A 23902-nucleotide genomic window follows, 5' to 3' on the forward strand; every position below is an offset into this window, starting at 1 on the left:
TTTTACGAAGATTCAAGAACAAACTTGAAAATTGAAATGGAATAACCGACGAAACAATTGAAATCGGATAACGAATAAACGAATGAGAAATTGAAGTTCGATAACGAAAGATTGAATCAACAACTAAAATTTCGTTCTTTACTTTTACAAAGATTTATTCGGCCAAACTGAAACACAGCGAACGAGATCAGAAACGAAAAAGATTCGATCGGTTACGCGACGCACGTATGTCTCGCGTAACTGCATTCCGCTGTAACATGGAATGCGCCAGTCGTTTCACGGTTTTTGCACAGTTGCGACATACAGCTTGCTACGGCGAATAATACACTGTCGCGATCAAAAAATCATCGCGTTGCCTAAGTAGGAAACGCGGTTAATACGAGGGAGAAATCGATACGTTAATTTGCCGACAAATTATCGACGATCGACACGAGAATACACGACGATCTTCCTTCTTACTGTTTCACATTTCTTTTTTCATTCGCTTTTAATTGCTGTAACGAGTCTTTTTCTTCGTTGGACGAACGTTAGATCCGCGTATACGCGAATGGTATTCATAAATCAGACAGGTGCAAAGAAGTCGTGATGCACATTCCGTGTCCGTTACGTGCTCGTCGTACGTAAGTACAAGCTCGATCAGACGTTTACGCTCCTTTGTTCTTGTAACCGACGTGTCTTTCTCTTGGCAAATTTTTCGCAATGACGTATAGTACCGATGAAAAGTTTCGTGACGCTGTCGGATTTTTCTTGTAATTTTTCATCCTATTAGATCTCCATGTAATTTTTCAATGTATTTCCATTATAGAAATAATGGATGCACAACATTTTCCATTTTATATTATTTTATCGAATTACGTGTGATCCATTTCGTTCTATCAGGATAAAGATTACAACGTTCGATAGATTAGGTTTCACGTTTTATATAAAGCTACGTCGTTGTAAAAGACGTGTCTGTAAAAGAAAGACACTTTTCGGCCAACCTAATAATTGTTGGTTTCTTCCTTCAGCTCGTATCTTTTATTGTAATTTTTATCGTACGTAGATATGAAAGAACTATACAGCTATTTTATTTCATTTGTAACCACGACTACATCTACTTTAGATCAATTTAAAAACAGCCACATCTAAAACACGTCCATGTAAAATTCACGAGAAGATACATAGTTTTTTTACAAAAGCAACGAAATCGTTTACACAAAAAGCAACGAATAAACTGGATAAGTAACTCATTAGTTCGACTAATTAGCGTTAACAAGTTTCTTTGTACATCGCTCATGGATTGATCCAATCGATTAACGTTTCTGTTGTAAATCATCTTCCATTTGCAGCGTTTGTCAAGGAGGCGAGTGAAACATGTTGCAAGCGAAGGACGCAAACGTCTTGTGGAGGGCAATTCCCTTTGGGGAATTGGTTCCGTGTAAGTACTGTATATATAACGATAATTTACGAAGCCCCTTAGGAAACTGGACGGTGATTTCGATGCCTGTGCTTACGATATCCACCGCGAAATACGATCCGATCGGCTCCGAGTATCTGGCCAACATGATCTTAACAAGCTCGTAGTATTCGAAACGAAGGTGACATAAGTATCGAGTAGTGTGGCGGATAAGATAGAAAATCGTTAAAGAGGATCGTTAAAAATAAATGGCGTAGAGATTGAAATTACATAGGAAATATGGAAGGTGAAGGCTGTAAGGGAAGAACGCGATGACTACAGCTTGCGTATCTTATCATTTTCACTCCGCTAACCTTTGTAAACGTCGGGCTTCATGACATTTTCCATAGCAATAAATTTCTATTACCGCGTATCAGCATACAACTTCGTACGTGCGGCTATAAATAAAATTCTAATTGCGAGTTGTCAGCGTTTATTTCACGCAACACATAATTCAAAAAGTTTCCACTATGGCGAGGCGAAGCACGTCGTAAAGTGACGTCGCTTTTCTGACCTCGTTCACGCCTGCCAGAAGCTTCTGCCGCGTCACCGAGATAATTTCTAACGATGGAATAATAATTAACATCGACGTCAACAGTGCAGATCCGTTCAGACGTGTCGAATAATTTAGTCGGGCGACGACTAGCCAATTGCTGTTGCTAACTAAACAGTTCAAGTACATAGAAAGTGAATTAGTACGCAGTTTAGTTACGAGTTTAGTTGGTTAATAATAAGGTAAAAGAAGAAGCCTGGTGAGGTAGAAAAGTTTCATGAAATGCAACTATCCGATTAAATTGTTTCGCTACAAACAACTCGATTCAATTTTCAAATTTCTGAATCGATCGTCTTTAAGCGATCTTGTTCAGACGCGCAACCACCATCCAATGATTCGATCGAGTGACGAGCCAATTACAATTATAAGGCAACTACTATTGAAGTTTAGTTAGGTATTGGAGTTTAGTACGTAGAAAGTAACCGGAATTAGTAGAGTTTAGTAACAAGTTTAGTCGGTTAGTAGCGAGTATGGTGGAAGCACCCTATACAACCAGGCAAACCTAATCAAATGGATCTACTCGATTAAATCGTTTTATCGATCTACTCGACTAAATTTCAGCGCCCACACGCAACAAGTTAGCAAATTACTCGTCACTCGACTAAACGGTTGTACGCGATTAAACGAACCTTAACGTTTGACGTTTGAATTTGACCTCCTGCCTCATGTGGACGCGTACAGACAAACGAGACAAACAAGGCGGTATCGTTGCATGCGTGGGATTACGCGTAAACATGTCGCAATTTCGATTAAAAAGAATGTTCGTCAAGGCCTTGTCAGCCGTCTGGAAATATCACCGTTTAATTAATCGACGTGCTCGTGGGTGGTGACGCCGTGATCAGAAAGCTGGATCACTCGCAAGGAATACCAATTGCAAGATGTTCGAGTCGTTCTAAACTAGACACTTCGATGATCTTAGCGTAGAAGAACATCTATTTCGTTTGCTGTTTAATTTATTATTTAATCCTTCAACACCTACGTTTCGTTTTACGTCTACAGATAGTAAAATGTGTTAATAAAATATAAATAGCAAAATAGACTGTGGACAGTTAGGCAAATTCATAAATTTATTTTCATAAATGCAATTAATAAAAATGCAACTTAGGTAAACGATTTATATTATAAAGGAAATGTGTATAGGAACTTTGCACGAAAATACGCAAAGTACAGTGTTTCCTATAATACTTACCACGTGAAACTAGCTATAGTCAGGTAAAATAATTTTCTACCGAGACACCACTTTTTTGTATCCTCCAAGATACGAATTTGCATAAAAATTCGCAGTCTATCGATTATGGTGCTAATGAAATTTCGAACGTTTCCTACGACACATCGTACATAAAGATTCTATTGCGTTGGCAACTATGTGATTGCGGATTTTGTCATTAGGTGGTATCGACAAAATCCGCAATCGCTTAGTTGCCAACCCAATAACTTCTCACTGTTCAAATACTATCGTGACGTATCTATGGCGAATACGCGAACACTTTTACAAGCTGTTGCATAAAGATAATGGGGAATAGAAAATACCGCTTGATTCTCATCGACCAGTCATGTTTACCAAGTCCAAGTGGATCGCTTTATTTATACAAATTGTTCGAGCCTAAGGGACAATTTTCCTAAAACGTTCCAAGAATTCAGACGATATTTTCTTTTCTTATTCGCACTTCGGCTCGAGAACGCCCACGAACGTATGGAAATTTCAGTATTCATAAGCACGGTCACGATCGATCTTTTCTCCAACGAACACGTGTAACGTCCATGAGGCATTTACTCGATTCATTTCTCCGATGTTTCTTTTCCTGCACTGACTCAAGTCTAAGTACTATCGTGACATGAAATATCGAATTTGAGGAGAAAGCCGAGGGTCGCGCTAATTGCGCGTGTTTCCGCCGGAAACTGCACGACCTGGTGCGCCAACTATGCGAGGAATCATGCAATATAAGGCTGCGCGTGATCCATTATGTCCATAGAAATAGAGTTCTTCTTACGATAAAACGTCTGGTCGGTGGTTTTCGTTATCGCGTTATTACAAGTGTATTCGAATAATCTTGTTCGAATAATCAGTTTACGTGATTATTTCTTTCTCCGTCGGAGAAGAAGGGAACTAATTCTACGTGAATACGATCTACGATTCCTTTGGAAGATGAAGAAAAGTGGATTTGAAAAAATCAGAGAAACAATTATTCTGTGTGATTACAAATTGCATTTAAATGTAATCTTCTTGCGAAAAAGAAGTGAGTCGTTTTGCGTGATTATGGCTGACACTTGAGTAATTCTTCCAAGCGACGATCGATTTTAATCCTTTTCCTTTGAAAAAGGCGACCTGCCACGATAACGACTAGGATTTCAATAATCTTTTTGCGAAGAAAAGAAAACAGAATTTTCTAGGTACAACTGCGATCGAAGATTCGAATAAAAATTAGAAATTAGATTATTCGTAATACGGAACATTGCGATTTAAAACATTGTATTTTCTAACTAAATATTAATTAGCAAAAGCGTCGTTAAATATTATAACTAACAGAAACGATACGAATAACAAACGACAAACGATAACCTCGAAGCTGTAACTTTATTATACGGGACATCGATAGTGCTTACGAAATATTGGCAAAGGAAAGCGTGTCTTTCGACGACGTTGACATCAGCGAATGTCAAATAACGTTCATCCTCGATCGGGCACATTTTGGCGATATTACGTCATTAGTGACCTTGATGCTTGGTAGATTGATTAATGTCGCGTCGCTCCAAATAATGGAAGGCGGCCGGTGATCCAGCAAAAATGATAACGTTAATGGTCTTCGGCATGTAATATTCTTGAGAATTATTATTAAAATAAGCGTTAAATATTCCAGTATTATTAAGGTTAAATAAATATTAAAGATACTGGAAAAATTAAAGTAATTAGTAAAACGTTAAAATTCAACGAGAACGATAAATAACTACAACAGTTAAGATTTAAACGTTGGTAAAGTTGACGTGTTGTAACGTGTTTAAACACAATACGATAAATTACGCATATTATCGCAATTATACTAAATTAAATGAATTAATAAGTAACTACCAAAGTGAAGGTTAAATGTTAACAAAATGATACAGCATCAAATAGAGATAAGATTGAAATTCTCGAAATCTTGATAACACTTATGCCACATATATATAATAATTATTCACACAATCGTGTTTCCATTTGAAGATAAATCGATATCAATTTTCAGCGTCAAAATCGCTTGTATATTTTTATCAATTGTCAAAATTAAAATAAAAAAGCCATTGCTCTGAGCACATACATAGTTTGCCAATTTAGCGACGAATAATGCTATTGATTCGAATACTTCGGTCTGCACTTATGCTCTGAGAAAACCAATTTCGAGGAACGCTATTGGTTCAGAACAATCTGTCAAAAAAGAACAAAGAATTCGAAGAAAAAGACGAAACCGTCTCGTCGCGTATCGTTCTTGTGAACGGGACACGAACGTGAAAACCTGCAAACGCGGCCGTTTTTCTTTAAACCCTCCATCCAACTCTTTCGTTTCCCTCCGGATGGCTGTCGCGTACAGGGAGAACTCCTGGTGCTTCTGTCCCGGCAAAAGATTTCTCTATCAGATCCACTAAACGTCCTCTGCAATATTTTCAAATTGAGATTTCGATATTTTGAAGCCAGTTTTAGTTATACCAAACTGATAACGATAATAATCACAATAATAATAATAATGATAATGATAACAATGATAACCGTAGTTAACACTTTGACTGCCACGTTGGTCATATATGACCAGCTACGGTTTTTCCTGTGACGCCACTGTGGTCATTGATGACCCGAGAGCTTGAACTTCTTACGATTGTAAAAATTGTATGAAAATTGACAGTTAGGGCATTTTGAATATAACCGATAAATAGAAGATACTTTGAAATAAAAAGTGCACCATTGAACAATTAAACATTTTTATTAGGACATCAATAAAAAAAAAAAAAATGAGAACAAATCTTGCATCTAACAGTGCACTGTGTTTGCATCCACATCTTTGAGGGGTAATCTACGAAAATTATTATAAACACACCTCAGAAAATAATCGTAAATGCTGTTTTATAATCATATAATTGAAGTTAGAAGTGTGAGCATACCTTACTATTCATATACAATGAGCAAATACCGTTTACTAACATCTTCTACACGTTTCAACGATATATTCTGCACGTTCTGCTTACGACGAAATAGCGAATGCGAATGGTTTGTTGAAATAAACGAAACCTTGTTATAATACGTCGCTATCAACTGTTAGCAAGACGCCACGGTGGTCACCCGTGACCATCAATAAGATAAACGGTCCATTGGGGAAGAATGTCGTCTTAGATCATCAATTTATTATTATTTTTCCATTGTATGCTTTGAATAATAAAAATACTCCCGTGGCGTCCTGAGCGAAACATGTGACTTCGGCGTGGCAGTCAAAGTGTTAATAACGTTCAAAATCTAAACGAACTATTGGGTTGGCAACTAGGCGATCGCGGATTTTGCCATTAGATGGTATTGACGAAATCCGCAATCGCTTAGTTGCCAACCCAATAGAAATTTTAAGCTTCTCATGATTTTAAACTTAAATAAAAGTTAATAAACGAAATGAAATCTCTAAATGCGTGTATTATAGAAAAATAACTACCAACATCGTGATAATAATTGTAGTAAAAGGTTGTGCATTATATGCTTTGAATAATAAAAATACTCCCGTGTCATCCTCAGCGAAACATGTGATTTCGGCGTGGCAGTCAAAGTGTTAATACATAAATATATAGACTTAATACGAGGCAAAAGTGTGCAAAAAACGTAACGAATTATACATGTATAATTCGACGATATATTAAGTAATAATAAATAAATAAATAAACAAATGTACATATGAATAATTCTATATACCGCATATATAGATATAGGAATATCTTAAGAATCCTTTTCGATATCGAGGCAGCGGAACACACGCTACTTCCGCATATATGAGAAGCATGTCCCGATATGTGTCTCGTATAACTGCGAACGTGGCCTGGAAACTTGCAAACGTGCCCTTTTGTCCCGAATCGTCATTCAAATGCCGTACAGTGGAACGTGAAAATGTGCGAATATGGCCCGTGAACGTGCCAATCTGTCCTGCGAACATGGTCTGCCAACGTAGCCCGCGAATTTTGACTTTTGTCGCGAAGCCTCGTTCGAATACCGCGCTGTGAGACGCCGCGCCATCAACGTCGTGTTACTAGAATATTGCGACAGATACTGACGCAAGAGCGGCCCCTATGGGACACGCGTTTTATGGCGTCGCATAAATTCCAACGGTCGCTTGTAACGTCTGAAAACGCTGACGGGAAAATTGATTCCAGAGGAAACCGTGGATAGCTGGGTTTACACTTGCCAAACGGTTTGCTAAACAGACAACCAGATAGATACAGCACCGTTTAAAGTTCTGACTTATACCCGTGGGAATAATAATACCGTCAAGCCTTAAAGGCGTTAGCCTTGGTGTACTTAAGCGCGTTTAAACATTTACCAGGCGAAGTCTATCGCCGTAAAGGGACGGACAATTGGACGAGAAGTTTTTCATTTAATAATATTCCTTTGACCATGTGGAGATCTTAGGCTGCAGTTAAGTCGATATACAATGACTCAGCAATGTATTTGAACAGTTACCATAGAAAATTTTCGCGTACAGATTGCACGTGTTATAGAAAACATCTTGAAATTTCATTGGATTTGTAATGAGATACGACTGTCACGATTATATTGTTCGAATTTCAAACAAATCTGAAAATCTACATAGAAGCTACGAGATATTTACTCCGCAAACGTACACGACGGCTTGTGTTACCCTTATTTTCCACTTACAGCGTTTTTCCATCGGGTTCTATACATTTCATTTTCATGATATCAAACCTTCATAGTTGCATAAAAGTACTACCAAAAAATACGAAACTTAACACTGGGCCTGATCAATTACTATACAAATGTTCTAATAGGTACAACGTTGTGTTAATATTTTTCTTAACTACTATACTATACATTGTTAAAGGTGATCTCGTTGAATATCGAGACTTATCAGTATAACGAATAATCGACAATTCAGACACACTTACAATCTTGCAGCTTTGACGTCCATCCTCGAACTTTTTCCAAACTGTACCGCTACGATGAACATGAGAGTGCTAACAAAATCTCAGAACGCGGAGCTACGACACGTCGTGATACATTCGTCAGAGATTTCATATGATATATCCTCACGATCCACTGTGAAACAGTACGTGAACCTATAGCAAGATGAAGGACAGGAAGACGAGAAGAAATTGTAAGAGCAAGTTGATCAAACTTAACACACGGCTCCTCTAAGCATTAAGACCCATTCCGATAGTAAAAGAGCTAATTGCCATCAGTCAGTGTTACCAATGGCAGCCTTGGAAAAGCGCGCACGTGGAAGTTCGCGGCCAGCCAACCCATTATCCGACATCCCTGGCACCGGGAGAATTCCTGTCCTCCTATTGTTAAGAACTTGATATACGGCCACTCGGTGGAAGTGGTGCAGCTGTTCCAGCTATTTAGACCGTCTAAACGGCAGGATCCCTCCGAGCGTTCAGTTGCAACCAACTTCCGTAACTCTCTCTGCTTGGCAATAAACATTACTCTTTACTATGGTCTGTGTAGTGGCAGCGCTACTATTCTCTAAATAAACGAATTTCTTATCCTTAACAGTTTCTTATCCGAGCGAGCTTCGCCGAGTTTCACTTGCGATTGCTGAAGCCAGATCTCGGATGACGGCCACTGGGACTTGTTGTCTTCACGGTTTATGGAGTGTTTCTGTCGTTGTTCTATTGGATTATACGGGATGCTGTATGCGATTCGGTTAAGCCAAGATTTGCAGCTGTGAATTATGCTGAAATTTAAGCCTCGCCACGATTCTTCAAGCTTTGTGCTTCGATCTTATTTTAGCAGACGAAAAGTACTTGGTACTAAGACAGACGAGCAAATGTAAAGAAGGAGATCTATTCAAACGCGTCCTTCCTGAATATTTCTGAAACTCGGTCTGTGAAATCTAATTTATGTATGTGAAATTCAACTGGAATCTATGGAATGATATAGAATTTCGATAAAGATTTGGCGATTCTTGCGTCGATGTTGCTGCGATCCTGCAATTTTAATATTCCGACCTCGCTCTCATTTTATGAAAAGAATTCGTAACGTTTCGAAGATGTTTAAGATCGAAGGGAGAGATCGTGTACACCAATAACATCTTTCTTATATTTTGTTCCGGTCGAAGATATTTTTTAATGTTAGAAAATAAACGAGAGAACACGACAGCATGAAGAAAAGTAAGGAGATGATCGATATCGGTAGAAAGAGTATAGACGAATGTACTTTCTCCCGCGGTTTTAACAGTTCTTATTCCTGTTTCCAAAATTAAACTCTGTGCATCTGTTTCAGGCCTGTATCTCAGCGAACACTTATCCGTGTTACGATACAAGCGATCAAACGCATTAAGACGAATCATCGCGCACTTATCGACCGCTCAACTTGAGATCCAGATTTAGAGCCAACATACAAACGCACTCGAGAGTATATCCACTGTCTACAAGGATGAAATTCCGTGCGCACTCGAAGACGTACAATTTCTGAGTTCTATTTCAGCGCTATAAGTAGCTTCTATTTCTGTATTACACTGTTTATCGTTTTAGTTTCGTGAAAATAATCTTGCATTATTTTTTGATATTCACCTATTCGGATTAGTTATTAGAATAATCTTCGTTTCACACGCACAAGACATTTTCTTTGTGTATATATTACAATACAATTGATTTACTGTTATTACGTTTAACATTAAAATATGCGTCAGAATTATCCAAAAGACGATAAGCTCTATTGGAAAATTCAATTCTGCTGAAATATAGAAGAATATTCAACTAATTTCATCGCTGATAATGGCAAAAAGGAAAATAGAAACAGATTTGAGAAACGCCTTTAGAGATGTGTACGACGTACGTACGATATCTGACGTAATTTCTGAGTTCTAGAATTATTAAATTCCACTTTCGTTTATGTAAATACTTCGCATTGTGAAAGTTTCTGTATACCTACAGAGAAATAAGATGAACTTATGCCGCAATTTCACGAGAAGCGTTCCGGCAAGGATCATCAAATTCGGTATAATATTCCAGTGAAATTTTCCACCAGTATAATCATATCAATTCTCTTCGCACTCATCGTTGAACAATTCCATCAAAATATCGTTCTCTCTGTGCAAGAGATATTTTTGTCCTCGGCGATTTTCTTCGTCTGACAAAGAACCAAGCATTATATCGTTTTCTATCTGAATTTGAAAGCGAGGTGCATAGATGCGAACGTTAATTAGCACCGTTAATTGATCCAGTTTCTAACGATTAATATCACGAAGTAAAAAAAGCATAATAGAACCGCGACGCACTCGCCATTTCTCCTCTACCTTGCACTAATGAATTATCGATCTGATTGTTACCGAAGAGGCGCCGATGTTAATTAGTTTTGGTGATTAATCGCGTCGCGGTCAATTTGTCGTTCGTTGGTTTCTTCGACAATCGTGTGCTCGAAATTCTATTGATCGAGAGTACGACAAGTTGGAAAACACGAGTGTTGGTAGACTTTGGAACTTTATAATCATAAATCTTGAATTCTGGAGGTAGATTATTATGGAGTATGATATTCATACAGAATTCTAAAATTCTCGAAGTTTACGGACGTACGTATGATATTCGGAACTCTAGAACTCGAATTTTAGAACCATAGAGTGCTCTGAACGGTCAAACTCGACAAGTTACTTTGGAACTGGGGAACTCGCACTTTGGCACTCTAGAGTGCTCTGATCTCCTGAACTCGAAAGTTCTATCAAATCAAGAAATTCAGAACTTTAGAACTCGAGCTTCAAAATTCTCGAGCCCTACATTCTCGAATTCTAGAATCCAGCACTTTAGAACTCGAATAACAACGTTCTGTACTGTAAAGAGCCGGAACTTTGGAACATTGAAATCTTCTAAATTTGGAATGCGAAGAGTTTAAAAATCTGCAACTCTTCAATGTTGCAACATCAGAACTCTAAACATTGTTGTTTGGGAATATTAGAGCTCTAGACTTTGAGAACTCTAGCAACCAAGTCCCGATATCTCAGAAGTCGGGAACTCTAGGAACCCTAAAACGTCTAAACTCTAAAATTCGAGCGTTTTACAGCTTTATAATTGAACATTCTAAAGTCCGAGAATTTTCTGCGATTGAAAAATCCCGAGACTAGAAAAATATTAAACTCGACAATTATAAAGCTACGAAACTGCAGAACTCCAGAATTCTAGAGTAAACCATTTGAACTTTCGAATACGATGATTCTGGAACTCCAGATTAATTGGTCACTAACCCGCCGACTGTCACATGCATTATGCTCCGATTTATTGGTGCCGTAATAAATCACGGAATGGCGATAACTAGCATAGGCAGACCGACGCGTATCAATTAAGTATGTACGTGTGACACCATTTGTCTTCCCTAGCGGCATCGTGCCCGGTATGCAACGCATCGAATAACGTTCAGTCAGTGAACCGATTAGATTGATATCGATGCACACGCTACTTACCATTTCCATGTATTATGCATGAAATTTCACCTCGCAAGAACGTCTTCTTTCATACAAAACGCCATACTTAAACCAACGTTTCCTAGAATAACACTCGAATGCTGAAATGTAGAACAGATTCGTTTCATTTATTTTTACGTCTGTCGTAAATACTTCACAAACATGTAAAACGGATGATACGATTGAAACGGAGGATATGCTTGCATTTCAAAATATTTCTAAAATCCAAATAAATTGTTGCAAAGTTTCGATAAAGTTCGAAGAAAAGGAAATTCATTGCGACTGTAAATTGTTCAGAGACTCGTAAAAAGTCGAATGTTGCTTCGTCGGCAGAAAATATTGTTCGTCCGTTCGAGTTGCATCTAAATCTCGTCGAATTAAAATATCGTTTTGCTTCGTAATCGGTCGACTTTTCGTATAAAAACACGGTTTATTCGTCGCAACAGACGACTCTGTTTCACAGTCTAATCAAAAGGTTAGGTCAACGCGGCGAGCTCGCGAGAGGAATTCCTCGAGAAGATATCGTATTATCTCGCGATCACGTTTTCGTTTTCTGCATTAATTAAAGTCGGAGAGCGCGTCTGAAGGATCCACGGCTGGTGACGCTAATTTATCTCGTCTTATTTGTATGTATACCATCGATTTATATGCAAAGATGTTTTCCGTCCTTTCAGGCCGTTCAACCTTCCGGCAATGGAAATTTCGCGTCACCATCCTCCTACAACGTTGAATACTCTTTAAGGTAATATGCAAGCTATGAATCTTCCTAGTATGAAATTTCATATTTTAAAATCACGAGACACCGAGATTGCAAAACATTCAGATGTAAATCGGTACTGGGTGGAGAAAGAATTCTAAAATTACGAAAATGTAAAATCGTTCTGACTCCGTAAAACCTTGAATTATTACATCAATTACAAACCATTTTTCAGTGAATAAACAAAAACGCGAAAATTGAACAAGAAATGAACTGTATAAGTAAATCCACGGTGGCAAAGTTAAAAAAATCATTAAATTTCCAAGGAAATATTATCCACTATTTAAACCGTCACAATTTCGTGATAAAGAAAATCATACAACGATCCTCGGATACATTTTTCACAAAGACGCTTTTCTACATCGTGTAGCCGATCGGAAAGTGAAAATACTTGTCGAAAGTTGTACAAATCCAAACGTCTCCGCGGACATTGAAGAATATTCTTCATCAACGTGAGTTCGAAAATCGAAGCCACCCCCTTAGAACGACTTCGTCCAACTTGATGTACGATTTTCTGTCGTCGTTTTATTGGAATTTAAATGAAAAGTTTGCCACCGACAGACTATAATAATCCAAGATACGCCGTTATCTTTTTTTCACGAAATTGTAACGGTTTAGAAACCGACGATTTTTCATGGGAAATTTAGCGATCCTTTAATTTTGCACGTCAATGTGCAAGAATAATAATCCAAAGGTACAAATTTGTGACGACGAGTCGCAGAAATTGTTGGCCACAGCTTCGAAGCTTCGAATAACGATCTTAATTAACAGTTTCAGAAACAACGATAAAAAAAAAAACATCTCTGGCAACGACGAAATTTTCATACCGCGGAAATACCCATTTTTCGATTTACTCGCACATAGGAACACGTGAGTTAGTATCGTGCCGATTGCCCTCCACATTATCTCATTTTCGTTCCATTAGGCGGCAATGTTCGTTTTTCTCTCGCATTCGTACCGGCCATCGATTACACGTGAAATTTGCATCGGTTCGTTGCGAATATCCGCAACACGTGTGTAAACGTTCGCGTTATATGTTAAACACAGCTGGGGAAACTAAACAAACCGACAACATTTCGATATCAATTTAGTGACGTATGCGGAGTTTATTTAATCATCGAAAATTAACGTCCAGTCCGACCCAGTCGAATATTTTAAGCGATTCTATCTTTCGTCTCTTCTTACTGTTTCTTTTCTTTTCCTCTTTTTTTTCAGAATTCGCGATAACTCGACGAGATAACATTGTTATGACGTTTGACGTCTCAAACTGACGTTCAACGTTTCGGATTACCGTAAATATTATTCGTCATGCTTATGAAATAAGCTGACGTTTCTATTGCCAACATCGATCGTGCATTCGACTCGTCAAGAATTTCAAAAGGAACAATAAATACGAAAAGAATAATATACGCGCTTGTGGCTTCGGGCCTTAAGAAATCTCGACGAGTGAATTGAAATTTCAAATCGAAGGAAAGATATACCCGATGAAAATGTAAATTTTCTAGATACGGAATTCCTAATCGGACCTTTCTTGGTCGCTCAGGTTCAATGGACTATGAAATTTATCGTAATTATGGAATTCTGATCGACGCCTACTCGATAATATTCAAATCAAATATCAGCTCTTCCGTGTTCTAGGAATTATGATGTTTACCTGGCCAAAGAAGTTCGGAGAAGAAGAAGGAAATGCCAAAGATCGCGCGTCAATATTCGTCTTTCGTTATTTCTAAATCATACTTTATAATCAGGCAAAAAAAAAAAAAGAACAGAGAGAGAGACAAATCCAGATCGGACATCAAAGTTCACGATGTTTGTTTGTTTAAATCAAACGCTGTGACACCGTGACTTCGTGATAAACGAGAGTAGACATCGATCACAGAAAACTGACCAGCGTTACTGGACAAAGTTCAAGGTTTATCAGATTAGTCGCATTTTATTTCGACATTTCCATAACATTCTATTCAGATCAACTATTTTTTTTTCCTTTGCATATTTATGTATTTTTATCTCAATTCTTTTCGAAGGAAGACTCGCTTTCTCTCGACAGTTTCTTTCTTGTTGACTGGAAAAGACGTGCTAACTCGTCGTTTAGATTGCGAATGTCTTGATTATGCGTTATATTGTATTTCACTGAAATTGAAATTAATTTGGTTTTCTGAATTTCTGATCCTCTATCCAACTATCTCCAAAAACTATATAATTAAAAGATTATAAAGAATTTTCGATTATTCATACCTTAAAATAACCACGACTGTGTTCTTCTCTGTTTTTCAAATTCGTCAGGTTCTTCTGCAATTTTCACAGTGTATTTTTCATTCTTCTGCCTAAATCACGCTACTCGTTTGTTCTTCGAGATTCAAGGTCTGCCGGCATCTGCCTCAAATTAACATAAACGATCTTCTAATTGTTCAAGATCTATTTCACAACTTTTCCATGCAACGTTTCAGTATTCGAAGATTTCCATCCTCTTTCTTCCTAGGTAAAAGCGTGTACCTCCAAATTGAACATCCACGAGTGATCACCTTAAACTAAGTCAAACATTCTCAGACTTCTAGAGAATCCTCTAATTGTTTATATTCTTCCTGTGGAATCTTCTAATTGTTTACATTCTTCCTAGGGAATCACTATTCCATGTCTTAAACAAACAGATACTTATTCAAAAGAATCAGCGAATTGTTTAAACTTCTCTCTCGCTAAATTCTAGTCTTCACATCGAACAAAGTGAAACATTCTTCTTATTAATTCTAAGGAAAGAATCCAGTAACTGTTAATATATTAAAAGATGCGATTCCGATCCAAGAGAATCCTTGTACCATTCAAAATCCTGTATCAGATGCCAGACTGTACAAACAAACTCAAACACTCTCTTAACAACGAAAAGAATCCACTTACTCCCCAGTATTTTAAGAGGAAAGATTCTCAAATTATCCAAAGTTTGACTTGGTTGAAAAACCCACTTCGAACAAACTCAAACACTGTTTCCAAGAGTCCACTAACTGTTCAATATCCTTCGGAAAACGATTCTCACGCAAGGAAATGCTCGAACTGCCGGAAATTCCTCGTCGATAATCAAATTCCAGCGTCCACCTCAAACAATTTCAAACGTTCTCTTCACAAAGGGAAAACGTTCACCGACTGTTCAGTATCTTAAGAGAAATAAAATCCTCCAGCTGTCTGAAATTTTTCGTCGTCTGTCAAACTCCAATATTCACTTCAAACAATTCCAAACGTCCTCCTCGCAGAGAAAACGATCCACTAACCGCTCAACGTCTGAAGAAAATCGTCGATTGTCTGGTTGATACCGGTGAAAACACGATACACATATTCGTCGACGTCGAGTGACCGGATCCACAGTGGCCACTTCCGGCCAGCAGTCACATCGGAGGCAGACTCGTGGTGTTCTTCTCCGTGGACTACGTGCCACCACGCTGTTCGCGTAGCAGCCGCGTGCCTCGTCCCACCACCTCGTTTCTCGATCATTGCCGTCCGTCGAAGCTATCGTCGCGTCTCAACCGAGCCTCCTAGAGGCCGATTACGTAACAACGGAAAGGAAAGAGCGGATGATACAGCCTCGACGATCTTTCTCTGCGCTTAAGTAAGGTCATCCTATCGACCTGCGCTCCCTCTTTCTTTTCTTTTTTTTTTTTTTTTTCTTACTAAGATAGAACGGCCGTGGAACCCACCGTGAACCATCTACCGGTCGGGGACAGACTTTGATCAGGGTCTCGACGTTAGAAGAGCTGGATCACGGAGATTTGGAGATTCTCCTGGAGATACTGATGAATGGTTAAAACGTGACGTTTTCTTTCCAAGATTTGGTAAGTAGAATGTGTCTATGAGAAGACAATAGGTGGCACAGGGTCGAACGGACCATTTCCCTTCCTTGCGGGATTAGCTAGAGCGATTAGCTTGGCTGTTTGACATTTTAATGCTGAAACTTGTTTTATGCGATTTCATCAATCGTCTCTGCTTCTTGTTGCGTGGGGTTAATAGTTTTTGCAGCTGGACGAGTCGTGTGTGACGTGCTGTGGTAAAAAGGGGCTAACACATAGAACGTCGCGTGGGCTTTCCATCCAGAACCGTTGTAGGACGAGACTCGATCGTGAAATGTTTCGGAATATCATAGGTCGACGTATAATCTTCCTGTATTTAACCATGGCTTACGCAGCCAGAATGAAAGAAAGCCACTCGAAAATGATTTGCTATTTGACGGGTTAAAACGCAGAAAAATCGATTTCACACTTTGGCTGTTCTGTTACATGGACAAAGGTATGCCGTTTGAAATGAAACTAAAGCCAATTTCCTGGAATAATTTATTATTGACGTGACAGTTAGAATCGTGTGTAAAGAACGAAGAAGAATTTTCTCTTTGAATTTCTAGCTTCTATTCTTTGAAATTTTCGCGTGAAAAGGAACATGTATTTTTATTGCCGATGCTCCTTAAAATGTGACTTTAGCGGTGATTTTTGTGATAATGTAGGAACTTCGATAGGAAACAGGGTTTTGTGCCAAGTCGACCGTATCCAGCTGCCATTCTCGCTATTCACGAGCCGCGCCATAAGCTCCACCGACGTCAGATTCAAAATATAGGATTTGCAAAAGCTGATTCCCTTCGAACACGCAACATCTTTGGAAAACTCTGGAAAAACACCTACTTACTCTAGCCAGAAAAGTGACTTTTCTTGTTATACGTATATAAATATATAGAACTTGGATGGAAGATAATCTAAAATTTGCTAACAATGTTTGTTTCTATGGAAAATGTCCACCGAGGACTTAAGGGAAATATAGAATCTTGAAGCTATGAAACACGCGCTATATTTCTTCTACGGGTAAAAAAGTGTTATACATTAAGAAGATTAGGGAACGAAAGCTTTTACTGGTCTAAGGATATTTTGCTTCCTTTTAGAGCTTTCAGATGCTCCAAGTATTTCGTATAAGTACAAGGATAGTATAGAATAATTATTAATGTTTTTAACAAACGCAATATACTGGGCAAAAATGTTAATGATTCCATAAAGGCGACTAATTATATTTTCTGAAAATACAGTGCGTGTAGGAAGCATGTGTAGGTGTGGCATATCTATTCAATGAATTTAGGTTCTTATTTACGTTATACAAACATGGGAAACGAGCTAATTACAAAATACAAACCACTGCAATCTTCAGTATATCGCATATTCTTATGGCTCCTTCTAACTCGTCTGGTATGTATCTTATAGTTATATTTAATCGGATTAAATTATATTTACATTCGTAACTATTGATATATGATACCGTTTATAATTATATTTTAAGCTTAATTAAATCGGGTTATGTTTTATACTATTTCATTTACGACTATAGTTTTTGCAATATTTCTAAATAAAAATATGCGTTATATTAACCGGAAAAGACAAAAGGAAATTTTAACACACAATGGCGACCAGCACATCAGCTTATTTGCCTTATTTTCTTAAATATGTACATCGATGGTTACGTTCTAATTATCCAAACGGTGCTAACTACGATTCCCACGAAGTGAATAACGAGAACTTTTCGTGAAACGTTGCTCGAAAGCTTTTAGCTACAAAGGAACCGTAAATCTGCTTCACAATTTACCGCCAGTACTTTGAAGTAGTCGTATCACTACACTGTCAGACGTTGTCTTCGTTGAAGATCCGTAGGAAATTAAAGCCACGTCCAAGAAACGAATCGCGTGGCGCGATCGTAAATCGTGGAAAAGGTTCGTCGTCGGTGAAAAAAAAAAAAAAGGAGAAGAATTTACAACTTCGACCCTGCTGGCCACGTGCCATTGCACCAAAGCAACGTCCATCTACCAACTTACTGGACCATGACGCGTTTATTCCAACGGTCTATGCAACTTTATCGGCCATTGTTATTCCTGCAGCTTGTGGGTTATTCTCGAAAAACAATAGGAATTGTTTTAGTTTGTATCAACATCCGCGCAACCTTTGCAATTTATTTTATGTATTTCACTCAGTTACTCTTGTTCGTTTGCATTGTTCGTTGGCCATTAATAGCTATTGTTTGCTAAATTGGTCGGGCAATCAGTGGAAGCATAGAAAAATTAACTCTTGGAAAAAAGATATAAATTGATGGAATTCACGTGTTTTTTTTTTATTATAAAATTACCTGTATATACTTGCATATATAACTATTGTATAACTAAGTAACCAAATATAATTATTACTTGCGTACATTACGATACTTTTTCTAATCTGTCGTTAGTAATTTTTTACTTTACACTTTACTGATCATTAATCGACAGAGCAAACAGGAGAAACACGACACGTAATAAGATATTCGTCTGGAACGCGTGTTCTCTTAACAATTTACGCAATCGGATCGTTTTTAATTAAAATGAAAAAGATAATTTATGAAAGGCTGAATTATAAAATTAATGTTTGGTGTGATTTCAGAGCGCGATACACGGTGCACGGTTTGAATGAGAGTTCATTTGCATAAGGAAGGAAGGAAATTGCGGTGGAATTCGCACGAGTGTCACGCAAGATGCAAATTCGCGAAATTTCACGTATTCCGCTCGATCTCGCAGCGTATCTTGATCGGCCACGAGTTCGAGTTTACGGTGGCTCGTAAATTTTACTGAATTATCCGGCAGCGTCGTATTATTCACTTAGACGAACGTGTGGCTAGCCGTGAAGGGTGTTTAAATTTCTTTTAGGCCATTTTATCGCGGCCAACGAGCCAACCAGCCGATTTATCGACGCTTTTATGCGTTTTATGGCTTCATATACACGGCAACGTTTTAATAAATCCCTCGTAATTTTTATTGCTTTTAATATTGCGTATCGGCATCTAGTGGTTGGTTTCTTCTTGTTTGCGCGAGCATATTAGTTGGCAGATATTGTGGCAAGTAGCGCGTATTTGTGTCACTTTATTTCCCTTAAATACCTGATCTTTGAAATATAATAACAAGTTTTAGTCATATATCGAGGAACTTCGTATTGAATAAAGAAAATCAGAAATTTATGAAAAATGAGTTAATGTATTCATCATAATTAAATAGTGACACAATATTCTAGTAAATGAAATTAATATAATTAGGGCAATAATAAAGAGTATATCGGGGAACTTCGTATTGAATAAAGAAAATCAGAAATTTATGAAAAATGAGTTAATGTATTCATCATAATTAAATAGTGATACAATATTCTAGTAAATGAAATTAATATAATTAGGGCAATAATAGAGTATATCGGGGAACTTCGTATTGTATAAAGAAAATCAAAAATTTATGAAAAATGAGTTAATGTATTCATTATAATTAAACAGTAACACAATATTCTAGCAAATGTAATTAATATAATTGGGGTAATAATAAAGAGTATATCGAGGAACTTCGTATTGTATAAAGAAAATCAAAAATGAGTTAATGTATTCATTATAATTAAACAGTAACACAATATTCTAGTAAATGTAATTAATATAATTAGAGTAATAATAAAGAGTAATAATGCAGTAGTAACTAAAGCCACGCAAAGATACGTCTTTTCCGCGTTACTCGTCGCGTTAACCAGCAATCGTAATATAAACAGCGTTCTTGCATATAAAATTCTCAAGATTTCATTCGAAATCACATTTTAGAAGGTTGCTACGATATCGAAACATTACATCAACACGCGAAGAAGCCACGTACAAATACTGCTTTGTCATGCAAAATTCTTCTGACATAATTTGAAATCGCGTTTAAAAAAGTCTGCCGCAATATATGGAACTATGGACGGTGTTGCATAGCAAACAGTAACCTGATATTAACCAGGAGAAAAATATTGTTACGTACGTAACAAAAATGACTGACAGAAAATGCATTATCCAATTAACTTCTCCTCTGTCCTGCAACGTTACGCTTCAAACTTCAAACCCTTGGTCGCTATTACAGAAATTCATGATACGATAACAGGGAATTTGATCGCACGAGTCTAACCTATCGATTGGTCTCGATCAAACGGAACGACAAGCTGCATGTGACAACTCGTGAACACAAGGAAAAGGGATGGTGATAGATAGAAACGATGCATCCAATGTGGCTGGAAAAGGATTTACCTCGCGTATGAATGAACAGGTCGGTGAAAAGCTCCCTTTAACGCGGTCCAGCGAGCTGGAAGCATCACGAGAGCCAATGCAGGGTCGACCAAGCGCACCTTTTAGCTGACAGAAAGAGAGAAGAATACTTACAGTGGAATGGCACGATGATTAAATAGATATACCGGCGAAAGTATCGGATGGCGATGTTAGAAATAAGAAGATAGAAATAATAGAGACATAGCAGAACGATGAGAGCTTGCATGGAAGAAAAGACTACGATATATTAGGTTGCCCTGAAAGTTTCTTTCGTTTCATAAATGAAATAACACGTTCGTCGCCACGTCACCCTTATCTATGTTCGAGTTAATTAAATATGGGATATTATATATAGGATATACAACATAAAAATATTAAAAACACATTATACCATGCTTTTTATTAATTTATATTCTGCGTAAAATATTACATTATGCTATATCGCATGGTATTTGTTAAAACATTCCAAACACATTTCAGGTGATTTTGAGCACTTCGAACGATAGTTGTAGACTTCGTCGTCACTACTCTCCTCAATTTCAAATATATCTTCACGCTGTTTACTGAACATTTTGAGGATGAAAAAATCACGGATGTACGTCTCGCGAGTATGCTTCTCGACTAAATGAAAGATCTCTGAGATATCTGCCATGAGATACCTCGGAATATTCTAGCTGGAAAGCTTATCGCTTTCTCCATTTCAGAACTAAATGATCTTTTCTTTACAATGAATTACAATGATTTGGGCCCCGCAGGAAACTTAGCCGAATCACGCTGGACGACGAACGTGATAATAGATGCACAACGTTTTTTATTTTATATTATTTTATAGATTTATGTATGATCGATTTTGTAGTAATAGAATAAAAAGGATCAAACGTAATTCAATAAAATAACATAAAACAATAAATGTCGTGCATCTACTACTTCCTTACGAGACGAAAGGAACTGTTCGGACAACCCAATATAACGCGGGCAAATAACTTTTATTATCAGGATGAATATAAAGTATAAAGAGAAAGGTCAGAAGATTCGCCGAGACGCGTGGATTCCAACTGAATCAGTCAGGATCCACTTAAGGGTGTATATTTGCCTCGGGATAGACGAAATGGACACGTTTCACGTTAAGCCGAATTTACACTGTTTCAGTTTGCAGGAACAGGGCGGATAAACACTGCTTTCGTCCGAGTATGAAACGAGAACGGAAGCAGCGTTTATCCAGCGTGTTCCTGCAAACTGAAACAGTGTAAATTCGGCTTTACGCAGTGCAGGCCTCGTGACGGTCTCGACTGTCGTCTCTATATTCCCAGAGAGGCTAATTGGGGAAGTCATAAACTAATCGTCTACAATAGATATATTAGGACATATATCGCTGCTTCGCATCGATAGTGGCACAGCTTGAAGAATTTCAAATTTCCCTTTTATCGGATAGAAGCTGTACGTTGTGTTTCTATCGTTATCGTGTGGAACGGTACGTTTCTATTAGGTTGTCGTTCATTTTATAAGGAAATAACAGACGCACGATGTTTTTTGTTTTATATTAGTTTATTGAACTATGCAAGAACGTAATAATAGAAATAGGAGGAAATAGATCATACTTAATTCAATAAAATAATATAAAACAGAGATCATTGTTCATCTATTATCACCGTATCAAAAAAAAAAGAAACTTTTCGGTCAAACTAATAATTCTGTCGAGATTTAAAGGGTCAGAAGGAAGCTGGAGATTCCAGGAAAATCCATGAAACTGTCAAGTACATATAGTTTATAATTGAAGAAATGGCAAACGTAGAAGTCGCAGAGATAAAAGTAGAGGAGTTTCGAAATCCATCGACACAAATGAAAGTTTGCGAATCGACAGAACGGAATTTCTAGAAAATTTAAGAAATACGCGCGAGCTTGACAATTCACGATAAACTGAGAACCTTAAAAAGTTCCTGCAACCTATTCCAACGGTGCAATCAAGGGACAAATGAAACACATAGAAAGAAGTAAATGGCTGCAAAAATAAAAAGGTCAGGAGTAATGGAAAACCACACGAGAAAAGAGGAAAAAAGGGAAATTGGAAAAAAGGAAAAAGACACACGAAACGTATACGGGGTTAAGCTGCGCGTATCTCCTTCTCCCTTTCATTTGTCCCTTCCGGTTGCTGTTCGTTTCCTGATTAAAACCATCGCAACCAGACTAACTTCGATAACCGTGCACAATCGCGTAACAACGTGTTATTATCTCTGTCGAGGTTACATTATATGGACGTACGAGGAAGAAGGAAATCCTTGAGACAGAAATGGAATATACAATCGCTTAGCTAGCAGCGAAAACAGCGATAAAAAGCAGGTTAAACGAAGAAATATCTTTGTGCGTCCGCCATTAATATTTTTATTCGTTTCCTCTGGTAAAAATAATACTGAACAAAATTAATTACTCCCGATTCTTTGTACTTTTGTCGTATTGGATTTGACGGTGAGAAGTGACCTTGAGCAGTTTACTGATTCGCAACTAGGTATGGCGAGTTCTATTCTAGAGAAATTGGCTCATTTACGGATGAAAAATTTCGAAAGATTTTTAAGACAATTTTATCGTCCATAGTACGCATTTTTATTAGCTGAATTATCTTTCGTAGCTTTTGTTATCTTTACTGGCGTCATTTCGTTGCTTTATTGCCACTCCGTATTATCCTTATTATCTTTAGTATCTCTGTCGTTGAACTGTTCTCGTTACTACTGTGTTACCATTATTTGGTGTCTTTAGTATCTTACACTATCTATTTAGTATCTAACATATAAATATTGAATTTTTATTTATCTATTTGATTTTTATCCTTCAAACGTCAGATCTCGACTAATCTTTCAATTTAAGACTTGCTCGATACGGTTATCAGAAACAGTATTCGCTAATTCGATTAAAATTATTCCAAGGTTCCGATTACGGCATATAAATTTCTGGAATTAACCTATTAAAGAAAATACAGGAAAACTGAAAGAGAAATTTCTACCACGATAAGGCCACGCGTACGCTATAAATACGAGAAGCTCTAAAGAAAATTCCTTAAGCCAAAGAAACCACAGGTAATACTATTGTACTAGAAATAGAAGAAACATGAAAGAAAAATTCCTGAAGCGAAAGAGCATGGGTAGTATACTAAAGGCAACCAAGCTTCGCCTAAAGCTTCGATTTCTCCGCAACACCCTGAAATCGATACACGAAACAAACCCCATAAACACGCCCCACGCACGGCAACCCGGTTCGTATCGCGAGCAGTCGCTCGATGGTAGAATTTTGACAAATTTGCCCACGTTCTAATCGCGTGAGACGCGAGATAACATTTAATTGTTGCGAGGTGATAATTGGCTTACTTCTTCCGACAATTTTCCAATAAAAACTCCCTTCTTCTCTCGATGGATTCACCACGTGAACGTTCGAACGTGGAATTGCGATTG

General features: G+C 37.7%; 1 protein-coding gene across 9 annotated transcripts in view; it reads right to left on the bottom strand.

Annotated features, from left to right (window-relative positions):
* The window catches only part of LOC126873647 (uncharacterized), a 127367-nt gene that overhangs the window by 57237 nt on the left and 46228 nt on the right, over positions 1-23902 (bottom strand). The window contains exon 1 of one of the 9 annotated variants that reach the window (XM_050634727.1): positions 11621-11721. The exons of the other annotated variants lie outside the window; for them this stretch is intronic. Coding sequence (XP_050490684.1) covers positions 11621-11640 — 20 coding nt within the window. The 5' untranslated portion in view covers positions 11641-11721. Of the gene's footprint in view, positions 1-11620; positions 11722-23902 lie in introns of those variants that run through there. 9 annotated transcript variants of the gene reach the window in all.

This window comes from Bombus huntii, chromosome 15, assembly GCF_024542735.1.
Source record: "Bombus huntii isolate Logan2020A chromosome 15, iyBomHunt1.1, whole genome shotgun sequence".
NCBI classification, from domain to species: Eukaryota; Metazoa; Arthropoda; class Insecta; order Hymenoptera; family Apidae; genus Bombus; species Bombus huntii.